General features: G+C 42.1%; 1 protein-coding gene across 10 annotated transcripts in view; it reads right to left on the minus strand.

Moving 5' to 3' along the window:
• fam161b (FAM161 centrosomal protein B) overlaps positions 1–12321 on the minus strand; it is a 47025-nt gene that overhangs the window by 23195 nt on the left and 11509 nt on the right. For all 10 annotated transcript variants that reach the window (XR_006312694.2, XM_087989639.1, XM_043697080.2 and 7 more), the window contains exons 3-5: positions 12134–12267; positions 3237–3656; positions 647–984 (exon numbers count right to left, since the gene is read on the minus strand). Coding sequence is in view for 9 of the 10 variants with exons in the window: in XM_087989639.1 (XP_087845765.1) it covers positions 647–984; positions 3237–3656; positions 12134–12267 (892 nt within the window). In the remaining variant the exon portion in view is untranslated. The remainder of the gene's footprint in view (positions 1–646; positions 985–3236; positions 3657–12133; positions 12268–12321) is intronic.

Here is a 12321-nt window from a genome sequence, read left to right on the forward strand (position 1 = left end):
TGGAACTTGGTCACAGAGATGACTCACAGGACGACAGCAAAAACATTTCAGGGATGTCCTTAAAGCATCTGCTAAGAGCTCAAGTATCCCTGTCAACTCATGGGAGTCTCTGGTTTGTGACCAACCTAAATACAGAAAATTTGTTTGGGAAGCACGCAACACATCTAGAAACTTCATTGGGAATGCGTAAAAGCTAAGTTAATTCGTTGGAGGAATTGTACTTCCCTCCGAACACCTCAATTTCCCAACCCTTCAAGCACTGGCTGCTCTGTGTTGCAGTATTCATAGTGGGTTGTGTGATGGCCGATAAGTCTTATGAACCAGAATGAAAGCAATTCACCTCAATCCCAGGGGACTGCAAAAGAAGAGAATGACCTGTAAGTAAACTCCCAATGATAAAACTTCAGCATGTTCCCTGCTCTTCTGTTGCAGTTTCAGTGGAAAGTAGGAGGAATCCCTTGAGAAATGGCATAGTCATAAACGACAAGTAATCTGCTCTGCCAGATTATAGCTCAGTAAGTGAAGATGAAGATCCACCCCCCATATATCTAGATTGGGATTTCTGGAATGTATTTGGCTGTTGATATTAATATACTTCAGTTTTGAGAGGAACTTCGAACCTGTGGCATTGCAGTGAAAAGCTTACCTTTGATACAACTTCACTTGTGTTGCTTTGCCGTGGTGCTAGTTTTGATGTATGAAGTTCAAAGGGCACACATTTGGTCGGCTCCTTCACCGGCTCCTTTCTTCTCGCTTCTCTTTGAAAAGCTTTGTAGAGTTTTACATAATCAGGAACGTCTGGATTTATCCTCGGCTTGAACTTTGGTTCATCTTCCAGGAATCCCAGCTTTTCCTCTCTGGTTTTCATAGAGCTTGATCTAGCCAGCTCCTTTTTGTAAGGATGAAGATTTATAGGTGAAGAAGCACTTTTGAGTAAATCTGCAGCTCGCATCTGTATGCGGATCTTTCTGAACAGCTCCTCTTCTTTAATAGAGAAACAGGAAAAAAGTCTGCATTTTAATAAACGTATACTTAGCAATACACTTGCTAGTATCTACAGGTGATATCATAGCATTGAAAAGATAAGCAAAATTCAGACACTGCACAACTGGAATCTCAGCTGTGCTATTATGAAGAGTTGCTAAGCATAGACCTAGTCTGCCATTAGGAATAATTCTGAAATAGGAATTACTTTAAGTGCCAGCATGGATCTGACACATGTAATTGAAAATCAAATAAATAGGTGTGTTTTGGAACATGTATGACATTCAACAACTACATGCCTCAAAGATCAGCAAGGTGGCCTTTGTGTGGAGCCACAAAAAATGGGGGAGATACTAAATGAGTATTTTGCATTAGTATTCACTGTGGAAAAGGATATGGAAGATATAGACTGTAGGGAAATAGAAAGTGACATCTTGCAATATGTCCAGATTAAAGAAGAGGAAGTGCTGGATGTCTTGAAACGGTTAAAGGTGGATAAATCCCCAGGACCTGATCAGGTGTACCCGAGAACTCTGTGGAAATCCAGAGAAATGATTATTGGGCCTCTTGCTGAGATATTTGGATCATCGATAGTCACAGGTGAGGTGCCGGAAGAATGGAAATTGGCTAACGTGGTGCCACTGTTTAAGGGCAGTAAAGACAAGTCAGGAAAATATAGACCGGAGAGCCTGACCTCAGTGGTGGGCAAGTTGTTGGAGGGAATCCTGAGGGACAGGATGTACATGTATTTGGAAAGGCAAGGACTGATACAGGAAAGCCACACACACAGACCAAGTCCTAAACTACGAAAGCAACCACCCCAACACACACACAAGAAGTTGCATCAAGACACTGTTCAAAGGGCCACAACACACTGCAGTACACCAGAACTGCAAAAAGAGGAAGAAGAACACCTATACAATGTATTTGCCAAAAATGGATACCCCCGCAATTTCATCAACAGATGCCTAAGGGAAAGACAACGGAATGAGGACATGCCACAACCCAAAGGACTAGCCACACTACCATACATCAAAAACATTTCTGAACTGACAGCCAGACTACTGCGACCACTAGGACTCAGAACAGCACACAAACCAACAGCCACACTCAGACAACAACTCACCAGGACGAAGGACCCGATACCCAACATGAGCAAAACCAATGTAGTGTACAAATCCCATGCAAGGACTGCACAAAACACTACATAGGACAAACAGGAAGACAGCTAACGGTCCGCGTCCATGAACACCAACTAGCCACGAAACGACATGACCAGCTATCCGTAGTAGCCACACACTCAGATGACAAGCAACATGAGTTCGACTGGGACAACACTACTATTATAGGACAAGCCAAACAGAGAACAGCCAGGGAATTCCTAGAGGCATGGCACTCATCCACAGATTCAATCAATAAGCACATCGACTGGACCGAATATACCGACCACTGCAGCGGACAGCTGGAATGGACAACCGGAAGCGGCAGGTACAAATCACTATAAATGCTGGAGGAAACATCATAGAAGCGCTTCACAGGAGGCTCCCAAACACTGAGAATGTCACCTAGACAGGAGACGAAACATTTGCAATACAAATTCCCAGCTCGGCAAACAGAACCACAACAAATAGACAAAGTCTTTTCCCTGGGATCAAGGAGTCCAGAACTAGAAGGCATAGGTTTAGGGTGAGAGGGGAAAGATATAAAAGAGACCCAAGGGGCAACTTTTTCACGCAGAGGGTGGTGCGTGTATGGAATGAGCTGCCAGAGGATGTGGTGGAGGCTGGTACAATTGCAACATTTAAGATGGGTATATGAATAGGAAGAGTTTGGAGGGATATGGGTCGGGTGCTGGCAGATGGGACTAGATTGGGTTGGGATATCTGGTCGGGGTGGACAAGTTGGACCCAAGGGTCTGTTTCCATGCTGTACACCTCTATGACTATGACATGCAATAGGCAGCATGTTAGTTTGTTCTCAGGATTTCTACGACAAATATCCTCTCTTGTACACTGGAAGAGTCAGGACCAGAAACAAAAACGCAATGAAGAGAAAATAAATAGATTTCCTATCCCCACTTCTGCCATTAACTGCTCTCAAGGCAGCATAGGCAGATGCCAGAGATCAGGTTACTATTCCATCTGGAGATGGGGAATTCTGTTTTAGTTCCTATGTGTAGCGTGGTCTGAATACTTCAGCACAATGCAATACATATTTACAATGACTAGTCTATAATCAGTTACTCAGCTTACCTTTTAGCTTCACGCTTACTGTTGGATCTTTAACAGACAGTGGAATTTTCTTTATCAGTTTTGCCTTCTTCACCGTTTCTGGTATGACTTCACTGATCTGTAGTTTCAACTTCTCATTCTCTTTTTTCTCCTCCTCTTCCTTCTCAGTAAAACTGAATGGTTTCTGTGTGGACATCAGGAATTCTTTCCGCTTCTCTCGTCCTCTTCTTCTCCTTTCCTCATTCTGTTCATTCATTTCTTCATAAAGTTGAAGATAAACATGAGCTGGTACAGGAAGAGCCCGGAATTTCTTCTGGCATTCTGTCACTTCCCAGTCCTGTGTTTCCAATTGCTCCTTCTCTATTTCCAGCAATAGTCTGGATCTGAGAAGCTGAATTTTCTTTTGACTTTCCCGCATCGTCATGTCAAATGGCTGAGGAACTGCAAAGAAATATTTAGTAAGAAAGTACATGCACAACGTGGTGCTACGCAGGTTCTTTACAAGATGTTAAAACATCCATAAATTTGATGCATTCAATTCCACTGTTCCTAATTACTTACAGCACAAATCAGCCATTTAGCCCAACTGATCCATGAAAGTCACTTGGCTCCATAAGAGCTACAACCCACTTTTTCATTATCTCACTCTATTAACATATCCTTATTTTTCCTTCCCCCTCGTACTTGTCTAGGATTTCCTTAAAAGCAGTGATTTTACCTAGCTCAACCACTCACTGTGGTAGCAAATCCATATTCTAACCATTTTAAGTAAAGAAATTGTTCATAGGTGCCCTAAGCTTACACCACCATTCAATAATATTATGGTTAATTTTCTGTATCAACTCCACTTTTCTGCTAACTCCTCATATAGCAAGGTTCCCTCAGCAAACAAACGTTTGTCTATCTCAGCTCTGAATATATTCAGTAATGGAGGTTTGGGTCGAGAATTTGAAAGAAAAAGTGAAAAGATTTCTCCTCAGCCCATTTCTAATTATCAACTTCTTATCCTGAGATCCATGTTCTATATTGTCCTGTCAAGGAATATGACCAGTTTACAATCTTTGCATATTTTTCTGGTTCCAAGATAAATATTTTCTAAAGCAGAGTAGTTTTCCACTTTGGATATCAAATGCACTCAGATTAGTTATAATATGGGTCACATACAAAGTCATTTTTCTTCTTACCTGCCACAACAACCAGCATACTCAGGAGAATGCCCTGTGAGCTAATGTGAATTATACATTTCATCATCTCAACCACCTTTATCTTCCTTTTTAAAAGGTTTGTGTAATTACTGCACTGTCTATCACCCATTATATGGGAGAGATGGGTGTTTTATAATTTTCATCTTTGTTTTAATATTACAAACAAGTCAGCTTGGAGAGTTGTTGGAGTGGTCAAATCATTGTTCCTCAATAAGTTTCCATTGAAAGCTTCAGAGTTTGTAGTTCTCTTGATTTCATTACTGGATAGATCAACAAAATGCACTCCAAGCTCACCAAAGTTCCTTTAGCATTTTCCAAATTTCAAACCTGTACAACTTAGAAAATCATATGGAACCACCATAATCTAAGAGTTCCCCTTCAAGCCACAAACCATCCTGACCTGGAACTATAATGTTGTTCATCCACTATCATTGTGTCAAGGATCTGGAATTCCCTTCCAAACAGCTGTACGGACTGCAGCTAATCAAGAGGTTGGCTCACTCATGCTATCTCAAGACCAATAAATGAATAGATAATACATGCATGCCTTGCTAGTGAGGTTAATATCACATGAAATAAAATTAGTTGTGCATTCTTAAACAAAAGTCTTTCACAGAGAAAATGATCTTTACCACTCTTTTTTTGAGTGTCTACTGCCACATCTTGCTTGTACATTCCTACAGCTGGCAGAGATTAAAGTAGTATCAGTCATTTAGAAGCCGCAGGTCTAGGTAGGATGGAGGTACAGAGGTATCTCAGAGTACAAATATATTATTGCAAAGCATTGTGCCACTGGTTATCAAAGCAAATTAAATAAATGAGCATAAGACCTTACTTCTGAAAGAACAGAATTAAAAAGTCGAGAATATATGATTGATATCAAATCTCATTTACCATAAGACGTAGAAATATATGTAGGCTATTCAGCCCATCAAGTCTGAGATTATGGCTGATCTGACGTTCCTCAACTCCACCTCGCCAGTATTTTCCTCATTAAAAATTGTCTGTCTCAGCCTTCAATATACTTAACAACCCAGTCTTTACAGCCCTCAGTGATGAAGAACTGCATAGGTTCACTTCTTTCGGAGAAGAAATTCTGCCTCATCTCGGTCTTTGAGTAATCTCTTATTCTGAGATTATGCCCTCTGTTTCTCCATATGGAACAGACTAGAACCAGAGTTTCCACATATTGCCTGTCACACCCCCTTAGAATCTTACACATTTCAATTAGGTTACTTTACTCAACCTTTACTCATAATACCATCCCTCAATTAACATAATGAACCTTCTCTGGACTGCCACCAATGCCAATACACCTTTCCTGAGAGAAGAGAAGGACTGTTTGAAGTATTCTCAGTGTGGTCCAACTAGTGTCTTGTATTGCTTTAACAAGACTTCTCTATTTCTATAGTTGAAAAATGTGGTGCTGGAAAAACACAGCAGGACCGGCAGCATCCGAGGAGCAGGAGAATCGACGTTTCTAAAGCTCTATTCTATATTTCTCTATACGTCTCTATTTCTATAGCTCATTCCCTTTGAAATAAAGGCCAGCATTCCATTTGCTTTCTCACGAGTGTCTGAACTTGTACGCTAACTTTTTGTTTTGTGGTTTATGTGCAATTATCCTGAACTCCTTCAGCTTTCAGCAGTTTTTCTCCATTTAAATGATATTCAGTGCCACTATTCTTCCTGCCAAAGTGCATAATCTCACATTTTTCCACAGTACATTCCATAAAATTTAGACCAGAGAGTTTAGATTCTAAGCTTAAAGTATTTTGAGCAGTTCTGGTCACCATATTACAAAACATGGCAATTGAAAGGGTGCAGTTAAAATTTACAAGAGTTAAACCAGAAATGTGCTGGTATACATATTAGAAAGGATTAACAGGCTGGGTCTCCTTCTATCTTGAAAACAATGAGAGACAGATGGATGGCCAAATGGAGGTGATCAATATTACAAACATTTTGATAGTGTGGATATGGAAAGAATTTTCCTTGACCTGAATCTTGCTATTTCAGACAATATAAAACAGTTACTAAGAGACACAAAAGTGAAACCAAAAAAAGACTTGATCCAAGAAACGGTAAGCATGTGGAACTCTCAAACGCAGAACATAGTTGAAGCAAAAAAGTGTAGATGTATTCAATGGCAAGAGAGAGGGGCATTTAAAAAAGGGAATGAATTGAGGGTAGAATGATTTTTTTTTAAAAATTCACTTGTGGGATGTGCACATCACTGGCTAGCCAGTACTTATTGCCCGCCCTTAGTTGCCCTTGAAAGATGAGGTGCTAAGCTTTCTTTTTGAACTGCTGGAGTCCACATACAAGCTCACCCACAATGCCCTTGGGAATTCCAGGAGTTTGACTCTGTCACAGTAAAGAAAACATATTTCCAAGTTAGAATGGTAAGCAGCTTGGAGGAGAACTTTCAGGTGGTGGTGTGTTTACACATCTGCTGCCCTGGTCTTTCTAGATGGAAAAGGTCTTGGGTTTGGAAGGCACTGTTTAAGGATCTTTGGAGAATTTCTGCAATGCATCTTGCAGATAGTATACACTGCTGCTAGAGAACATTGGTGGTAGGAGAAGTGGATATTTGTGGATATGGTGACAGTCAAGTGGGCTCCTTTGTCCTGGACGATTGAATGTTATTGGAGCTGCATCCATTGAGGCAAGTGGGGTGAATTTCATCACATTCCTGACTTGTACCTTGTAGAATGTGGGGGCTTTGGGAAGTCAGGAGGGGAGTTACTCACCACAGTATTCCTAGCTTCTGACCTGATCTTGTAGCCACTGTTTATGCGACGAGTCCAGTTGAATTGCTGGTCAATGATAATGTCAAAGATGTTGATAGTGGGAGATTCAGTGTTAGTAACATCACTGAATGTCGATGCGCAGTGGTTTGACTGTCTCTTATTAGAAATTGACATTGCCTTGCATTTGGGTAGTGTGAATGTCACTTGCCACCGGACAGCCCAAGCTTGGATACTAGCCAGATCTTACTGCATTTGAATATAGACTGCTTCAGTATTTCAGCAGTCACCAATAGGGCTGCATATTACAGAATCATCTGCAAACATCCCCATTTCTGACTTTATGATGGAGCAAAAGCAATTGATGGAACAGCTGAAGATGTATGGGCCTAGGACTTGACACTAAGGAACTCCTGCAGAAATGGCCTGAAGCTGAGATCACTGACCTCTAACAACCATGACCATCTTCCTATGTGCCAGGTGTGACTCCAACCAGTGGAGAGTTTGCCCCAATATGCAATAATTCCAGTTTTGCTAGGGTTCCTTGATGCCATACTCAGTTGAATACAGCCTTGATGTCAAGGCAAAAGTGATGCACAGAAAACCTTCTTCACTAAGATTACAAAGGGGTTTTTCATCAAATAGGTTAATGGGCTGAAAAATGGCAGATGGAGTTCAATCTGGATAAATGAGAAGTATTGCATTTTGGCTTATATAATTAAATGTAGGGGGTAGTGTTGGAGAACAGAGGGATCTAGGGGTGCAGGTACATAATTATTTGAACTTTGCATCACATATAGACAAGATGGTTAAAAAGGCAATTGGCATGGTTGCCTTCATTGCTCAGACCTTTGAGTATAGGAGTTGTGAAGTCACATTGAGGTTGTACAGGACGTTGGTGAGGCCTCTTCTGGAATACTGTGTCCAATTCTGGTCATCCAGTTATAGGAATGAATTAATCAAACTGAACAGGGTTCAGAAGAGATTCTCCAGGATGTTGCCAATATGAAAGGTTCAAGTTATAAAGAAAGGCTGGAATGGCTAAGACTTTCTTTACTGGAGCATAGGAAGTTGAGAGGCGACACGATAAAAGTTTCTAAAATAATGAGAGGCATAGATAGAGTTAATGGGATGGGAAATTTCAAGACTAGGGGTACATTTTCAAGATGAGAGGAGAGAGATCTATAGAAGACATAAGGCAAATCTTTACAAAGTGGTTTGCGGGTGGAATGGGGGAGGCAGTGGCCTAGTGCTATTATCACTGGACTGTTGTTAATCCAGAGACCCAGATAATGTTCTAGGGACCTGGGTTCAAATCTGCCATGGTGGATGGTGGAATTAGAATTCAATAAACATCTGGATTTAAGAATCTAATGATGACCATGAATCCATAATTGATTGTCGGAAAAACCCATCTGGTTCACTAACATCCTTTAGGAAAGGAAACCGCCATCCTAAGCGTGTCAGGCCTACATGTGATGCCAGACCCACAGCAATGTGGTTGATTCTTAACTGCCTTCTGGTCAATTAGGGATAGGCAATAAATGCTGCTTGGTAAAAACAAAGACTGCAGATGCTGGAAACCAGAGTCTAGATTAGAGTGGTGCTGGAAAAGCACAGTAGGTCAGGCAGCATCCGAGGAGCAGGAAAATCAACGTTTCGGGCAAAAGCCCTTTATCAGGAATAGAGGCAGGGAGCCTGCAGGGTGGAGAGATAAATGAGAGGGGGGGTGGGGAGAAAGTAGCATAGAGTACAATAGGTGACTGGGGGTGGGATGGAGGTGATAAGTTGGGGAGGAGGGTGGGGAAAGGTAGCAAAGAGTACAATGGGTGAATGGGGGGTGGGGATGAAAGTGATAGGTCAGAGAGGAGGGTGGAGTGGATAGGTGGAAAGGAAGATAGGCAGGTAGGACAGGTCATGAGGACAGTGCTGAGCTGGAAGGCTGGAGCTGGGGTGAGGTGGGGGAAGGAGAAATGAGGAAACTGGTGAAACCCACATTGATGCCATGGAGTTGAAGTGTTTCGAGGTGAAAGATGAGGCGTTCTTCCTCCAGGCGTTGGGTGGTGAGGGAACGGTGGTGCAGGAGGCCCAGGACCTGCATGTCCTTGGCAGAGTGGGAGGGGGAGTTGAAACGTTGGGCCACAGGGCGGTGGGGTTGATTGGTGCAGGTGTCCCGGAGATGTTACCTAAAGCGTCCTGCTAGGAGGCGTCCAGTCTCCCCAATGTAGAGGAAACATCGGGAGCAACGGCTACAATAAATGATATTGGTGGATTCAAAGTTTGTGCAAAGATTTGTAGCTCGGGTGCCCGTTGTTGTGGTTCTGTTCGCCGAGCTGGAAGTTTTTGTTGCAAACATTTCGTCCCCACAACCAAAAGGACTAGCCACACTACCATACATCAGGAGCATCTCGGAACTGACAGCCAGACTACTGCGACCCCTAGGACTCATAACGGCACACAAACCAACAGCCACGCTCAGACAACAACTCACCAGAACGAAGGACCCGATACCCAACATGAGCAAGACGAATGTAGTGTACAAAATACCATGCAAGGACTGCACAAAACACTATATAGGACAAACAGGAAGACAGCTAACAATCCGCATACGTGAACATCAACTAGCCACGAAACGACACGACCAGCTATCCTTAGCAGCCACACACGCAGACAACACACGCAGACAACAAGCAACATGAATTCGACTGGGACAACACTACTATCATAGGGCAAGCCAGACAGAGAACAACCAGGGAATTCCTAGAGGCATGGCATTCATCCACAAACTCCATCAACAAACACATTCGACCTGGACCCAATATACTAACCACTACAGCGGACAGCTGAAACGGACAACCGGAAGCGGCAGGGACAGACCACTATAAACACCGGAGGAAACATCAAAGAAGCGCTTCGCAGGAGGCTCCCAAGCACTGATGATGTCGCCTAGCCAGGGGACGAAATGTTTGCAACAACAACGATATTGGTGGATGTGCAGGTGAAACTTTGATGGATGTGGAAGACTCCTTTGGGGCCTAGGATGGAGGTAGTGAGGCCCTCATCCCATGAATGAAGGAAGAAATTAACTTACGGAGGAAGTGGTGGATGCCGGTACAATTACAATGGTTAAAAGACACTTGGATAGATACATGAATAAGAAAGGTTTGGAGGAATATGGGCCAGGAGCAGGCAAGTGCGACTAGTTTAGTTTGGGATTATGTTTGCATGGACTGGTTGGACTGAAAGGTCTGTTTCCGTGCTGTATGACTCTAAGACTGTCACTCTCACCTCAAACTTTATTTTCCACTATAAGAAAAGACTATATTTTTTGAAAAACTCAAGTTTGTGAGACATGATTTCCCAAGTTACAAAGCCAGGCTGAATACCCCTAAGCAGTCCTTGCCTTTCCAAATACATGTATATCCTGTCCCTCAGGATTCCCTCCAAAAAAAAAGACTATATTGTTTCCAATGTCTCAGGCTTAAAACATTCAGTGACATATGGTGTCAGTTTTGGAATTCAGCTCTTTGACCATGTTTGAACCAAAGGTGTAATGAGGTCAGGCACTCAGTGGTTCTGGCAGAACCTGATCTGGACAGGAGTAGGTTTTAAAGAGGAGAAAAGATAGGATTATGCTCAAGTGGAGCATAAACACTAACATGGATTGGATTGCTGAACTACCTGTTCCTGTGCCATTTGTCTGACGTAATCACATATAGGGAGCTGGGAAGCTAACTCTTTCCTATCCAGTATTTACAGACAGTTGCTACTTTGATGCTGCCTGATTTGCTGCGCTTTTCCAGCAACACATTTTTCAGCTCTGGATCTCCAGCATCTGCAGTCCTCACTTTCTCCTGGTTGCTACAGAATACCCACTCGTACTTAGAGTCATAGAGATGTACAGCATGGAAACAGATCCTTCGGTCCAACTCATCCATGCCAACCAGATATCCCAACCCAATCTAGTCCCACCTGCCAGCACCCGGCCCATATCCCTCCAAACCCTTCCTATTCATATAGACATCCAAATGCCTCTTAAATGTTGCAATTGTACCAGCCTCCACCACATCCTCTGCGTGAAAAAGTTGTCCCTTAGGTCTCTTTTATATCTTTTCCCTCTCACCCTAAACCTATGCCCTCTACTTATGGACTTCCCCACCCCAGGGAAAAGACTTTGTCTATTTACCCTATCCATGCCCCTCATAATTTTGTAAACCTCTATAAGGTAACCCCTCAGCCTCCAACGCTCCAGGGAAAACGGCCTCAGCCTATTCAGCCTCTCCCTGTATTTGGGTGCCTCAAATCTCTGACTGATTTTGCCCTATTTTCCTTCACTATCACATCTGATTGTGAAGGAAAATGTAACATTTTGAAGGAAACTCTAGTTTAGATATTTTGCTTTTATTGAAACAAAAATTAAGACAGTTATTTTAACTTCTAAGTAGCAATAATTCTCTTTACCAGACTATTAATTACAAAGAGCTATCTGTAATAAATGCTAAAAGACATTTAGACATAAAATACACATATATTTGATACATGGCTCTATACATTTCTCCTTCTAACAGAAAATTTTGTTTTTATGGAAAGCTCGATTTCTCTGTAATTCAGCATTCCCAAGCTGACGTTGCTTCATTTTGGTCTTATAAGTAGAAGACAGAAAGTTTGCAAAATAATGTGAAAGTGCAACCTCGGAGGCAGGGGTGGAGTGCGGCCAGTGGACATGCACCACAAGTAGGTTAGCTGTCTCAATAACAAGGGAGCACGTTTGAAGGGCACTGCATATTAGTTTTCCTACAAGTAATATTAAAGTTCATCTTATATGTAGCACTTTCATTTTATGAGTATTATATCTCATAATTTAGACAGACTAATGACGACTAATCCATTGGAAAAGGTGTTCTTTTACCCAAAGAAATTGAGATTTACACAGTGGTATTAATACAGTTGGGAAAACCTTCACCTGTAAACTGTGAGGTCCAAGCTGAAGTAACAGATTTGGGTCTGCTGGATTTCTTCAGATCCTTTTTAACATTCAGCTCTGAATCAGTTAAACTTCTGAGTTCAATTGCAGAGCAGGAATTTCTCTCTGTCTTTCTGACAAACAAAAATAGTAATAATTCACAGTAAGTTTAAAAAAAAGAAATGGTT

This window comes from Chiloscyllium plagiosum, unplaced genomic scaffold (genome assembly GCF_037043375.1).
Source record: "Chiloscyllium plagiosum isolate Xiang-an unplaced genomic scaffold, Cpla_swu_hap1 HiC_scaffold_8, whole genome shotgun sequence".
NCBI lineage: Eukaryota > Metazoa > Chordata > Chondrichthyes > Orectolobiformes > Hemiscylliidae > Chiloscyllium > Chiloscyllium plagiosum.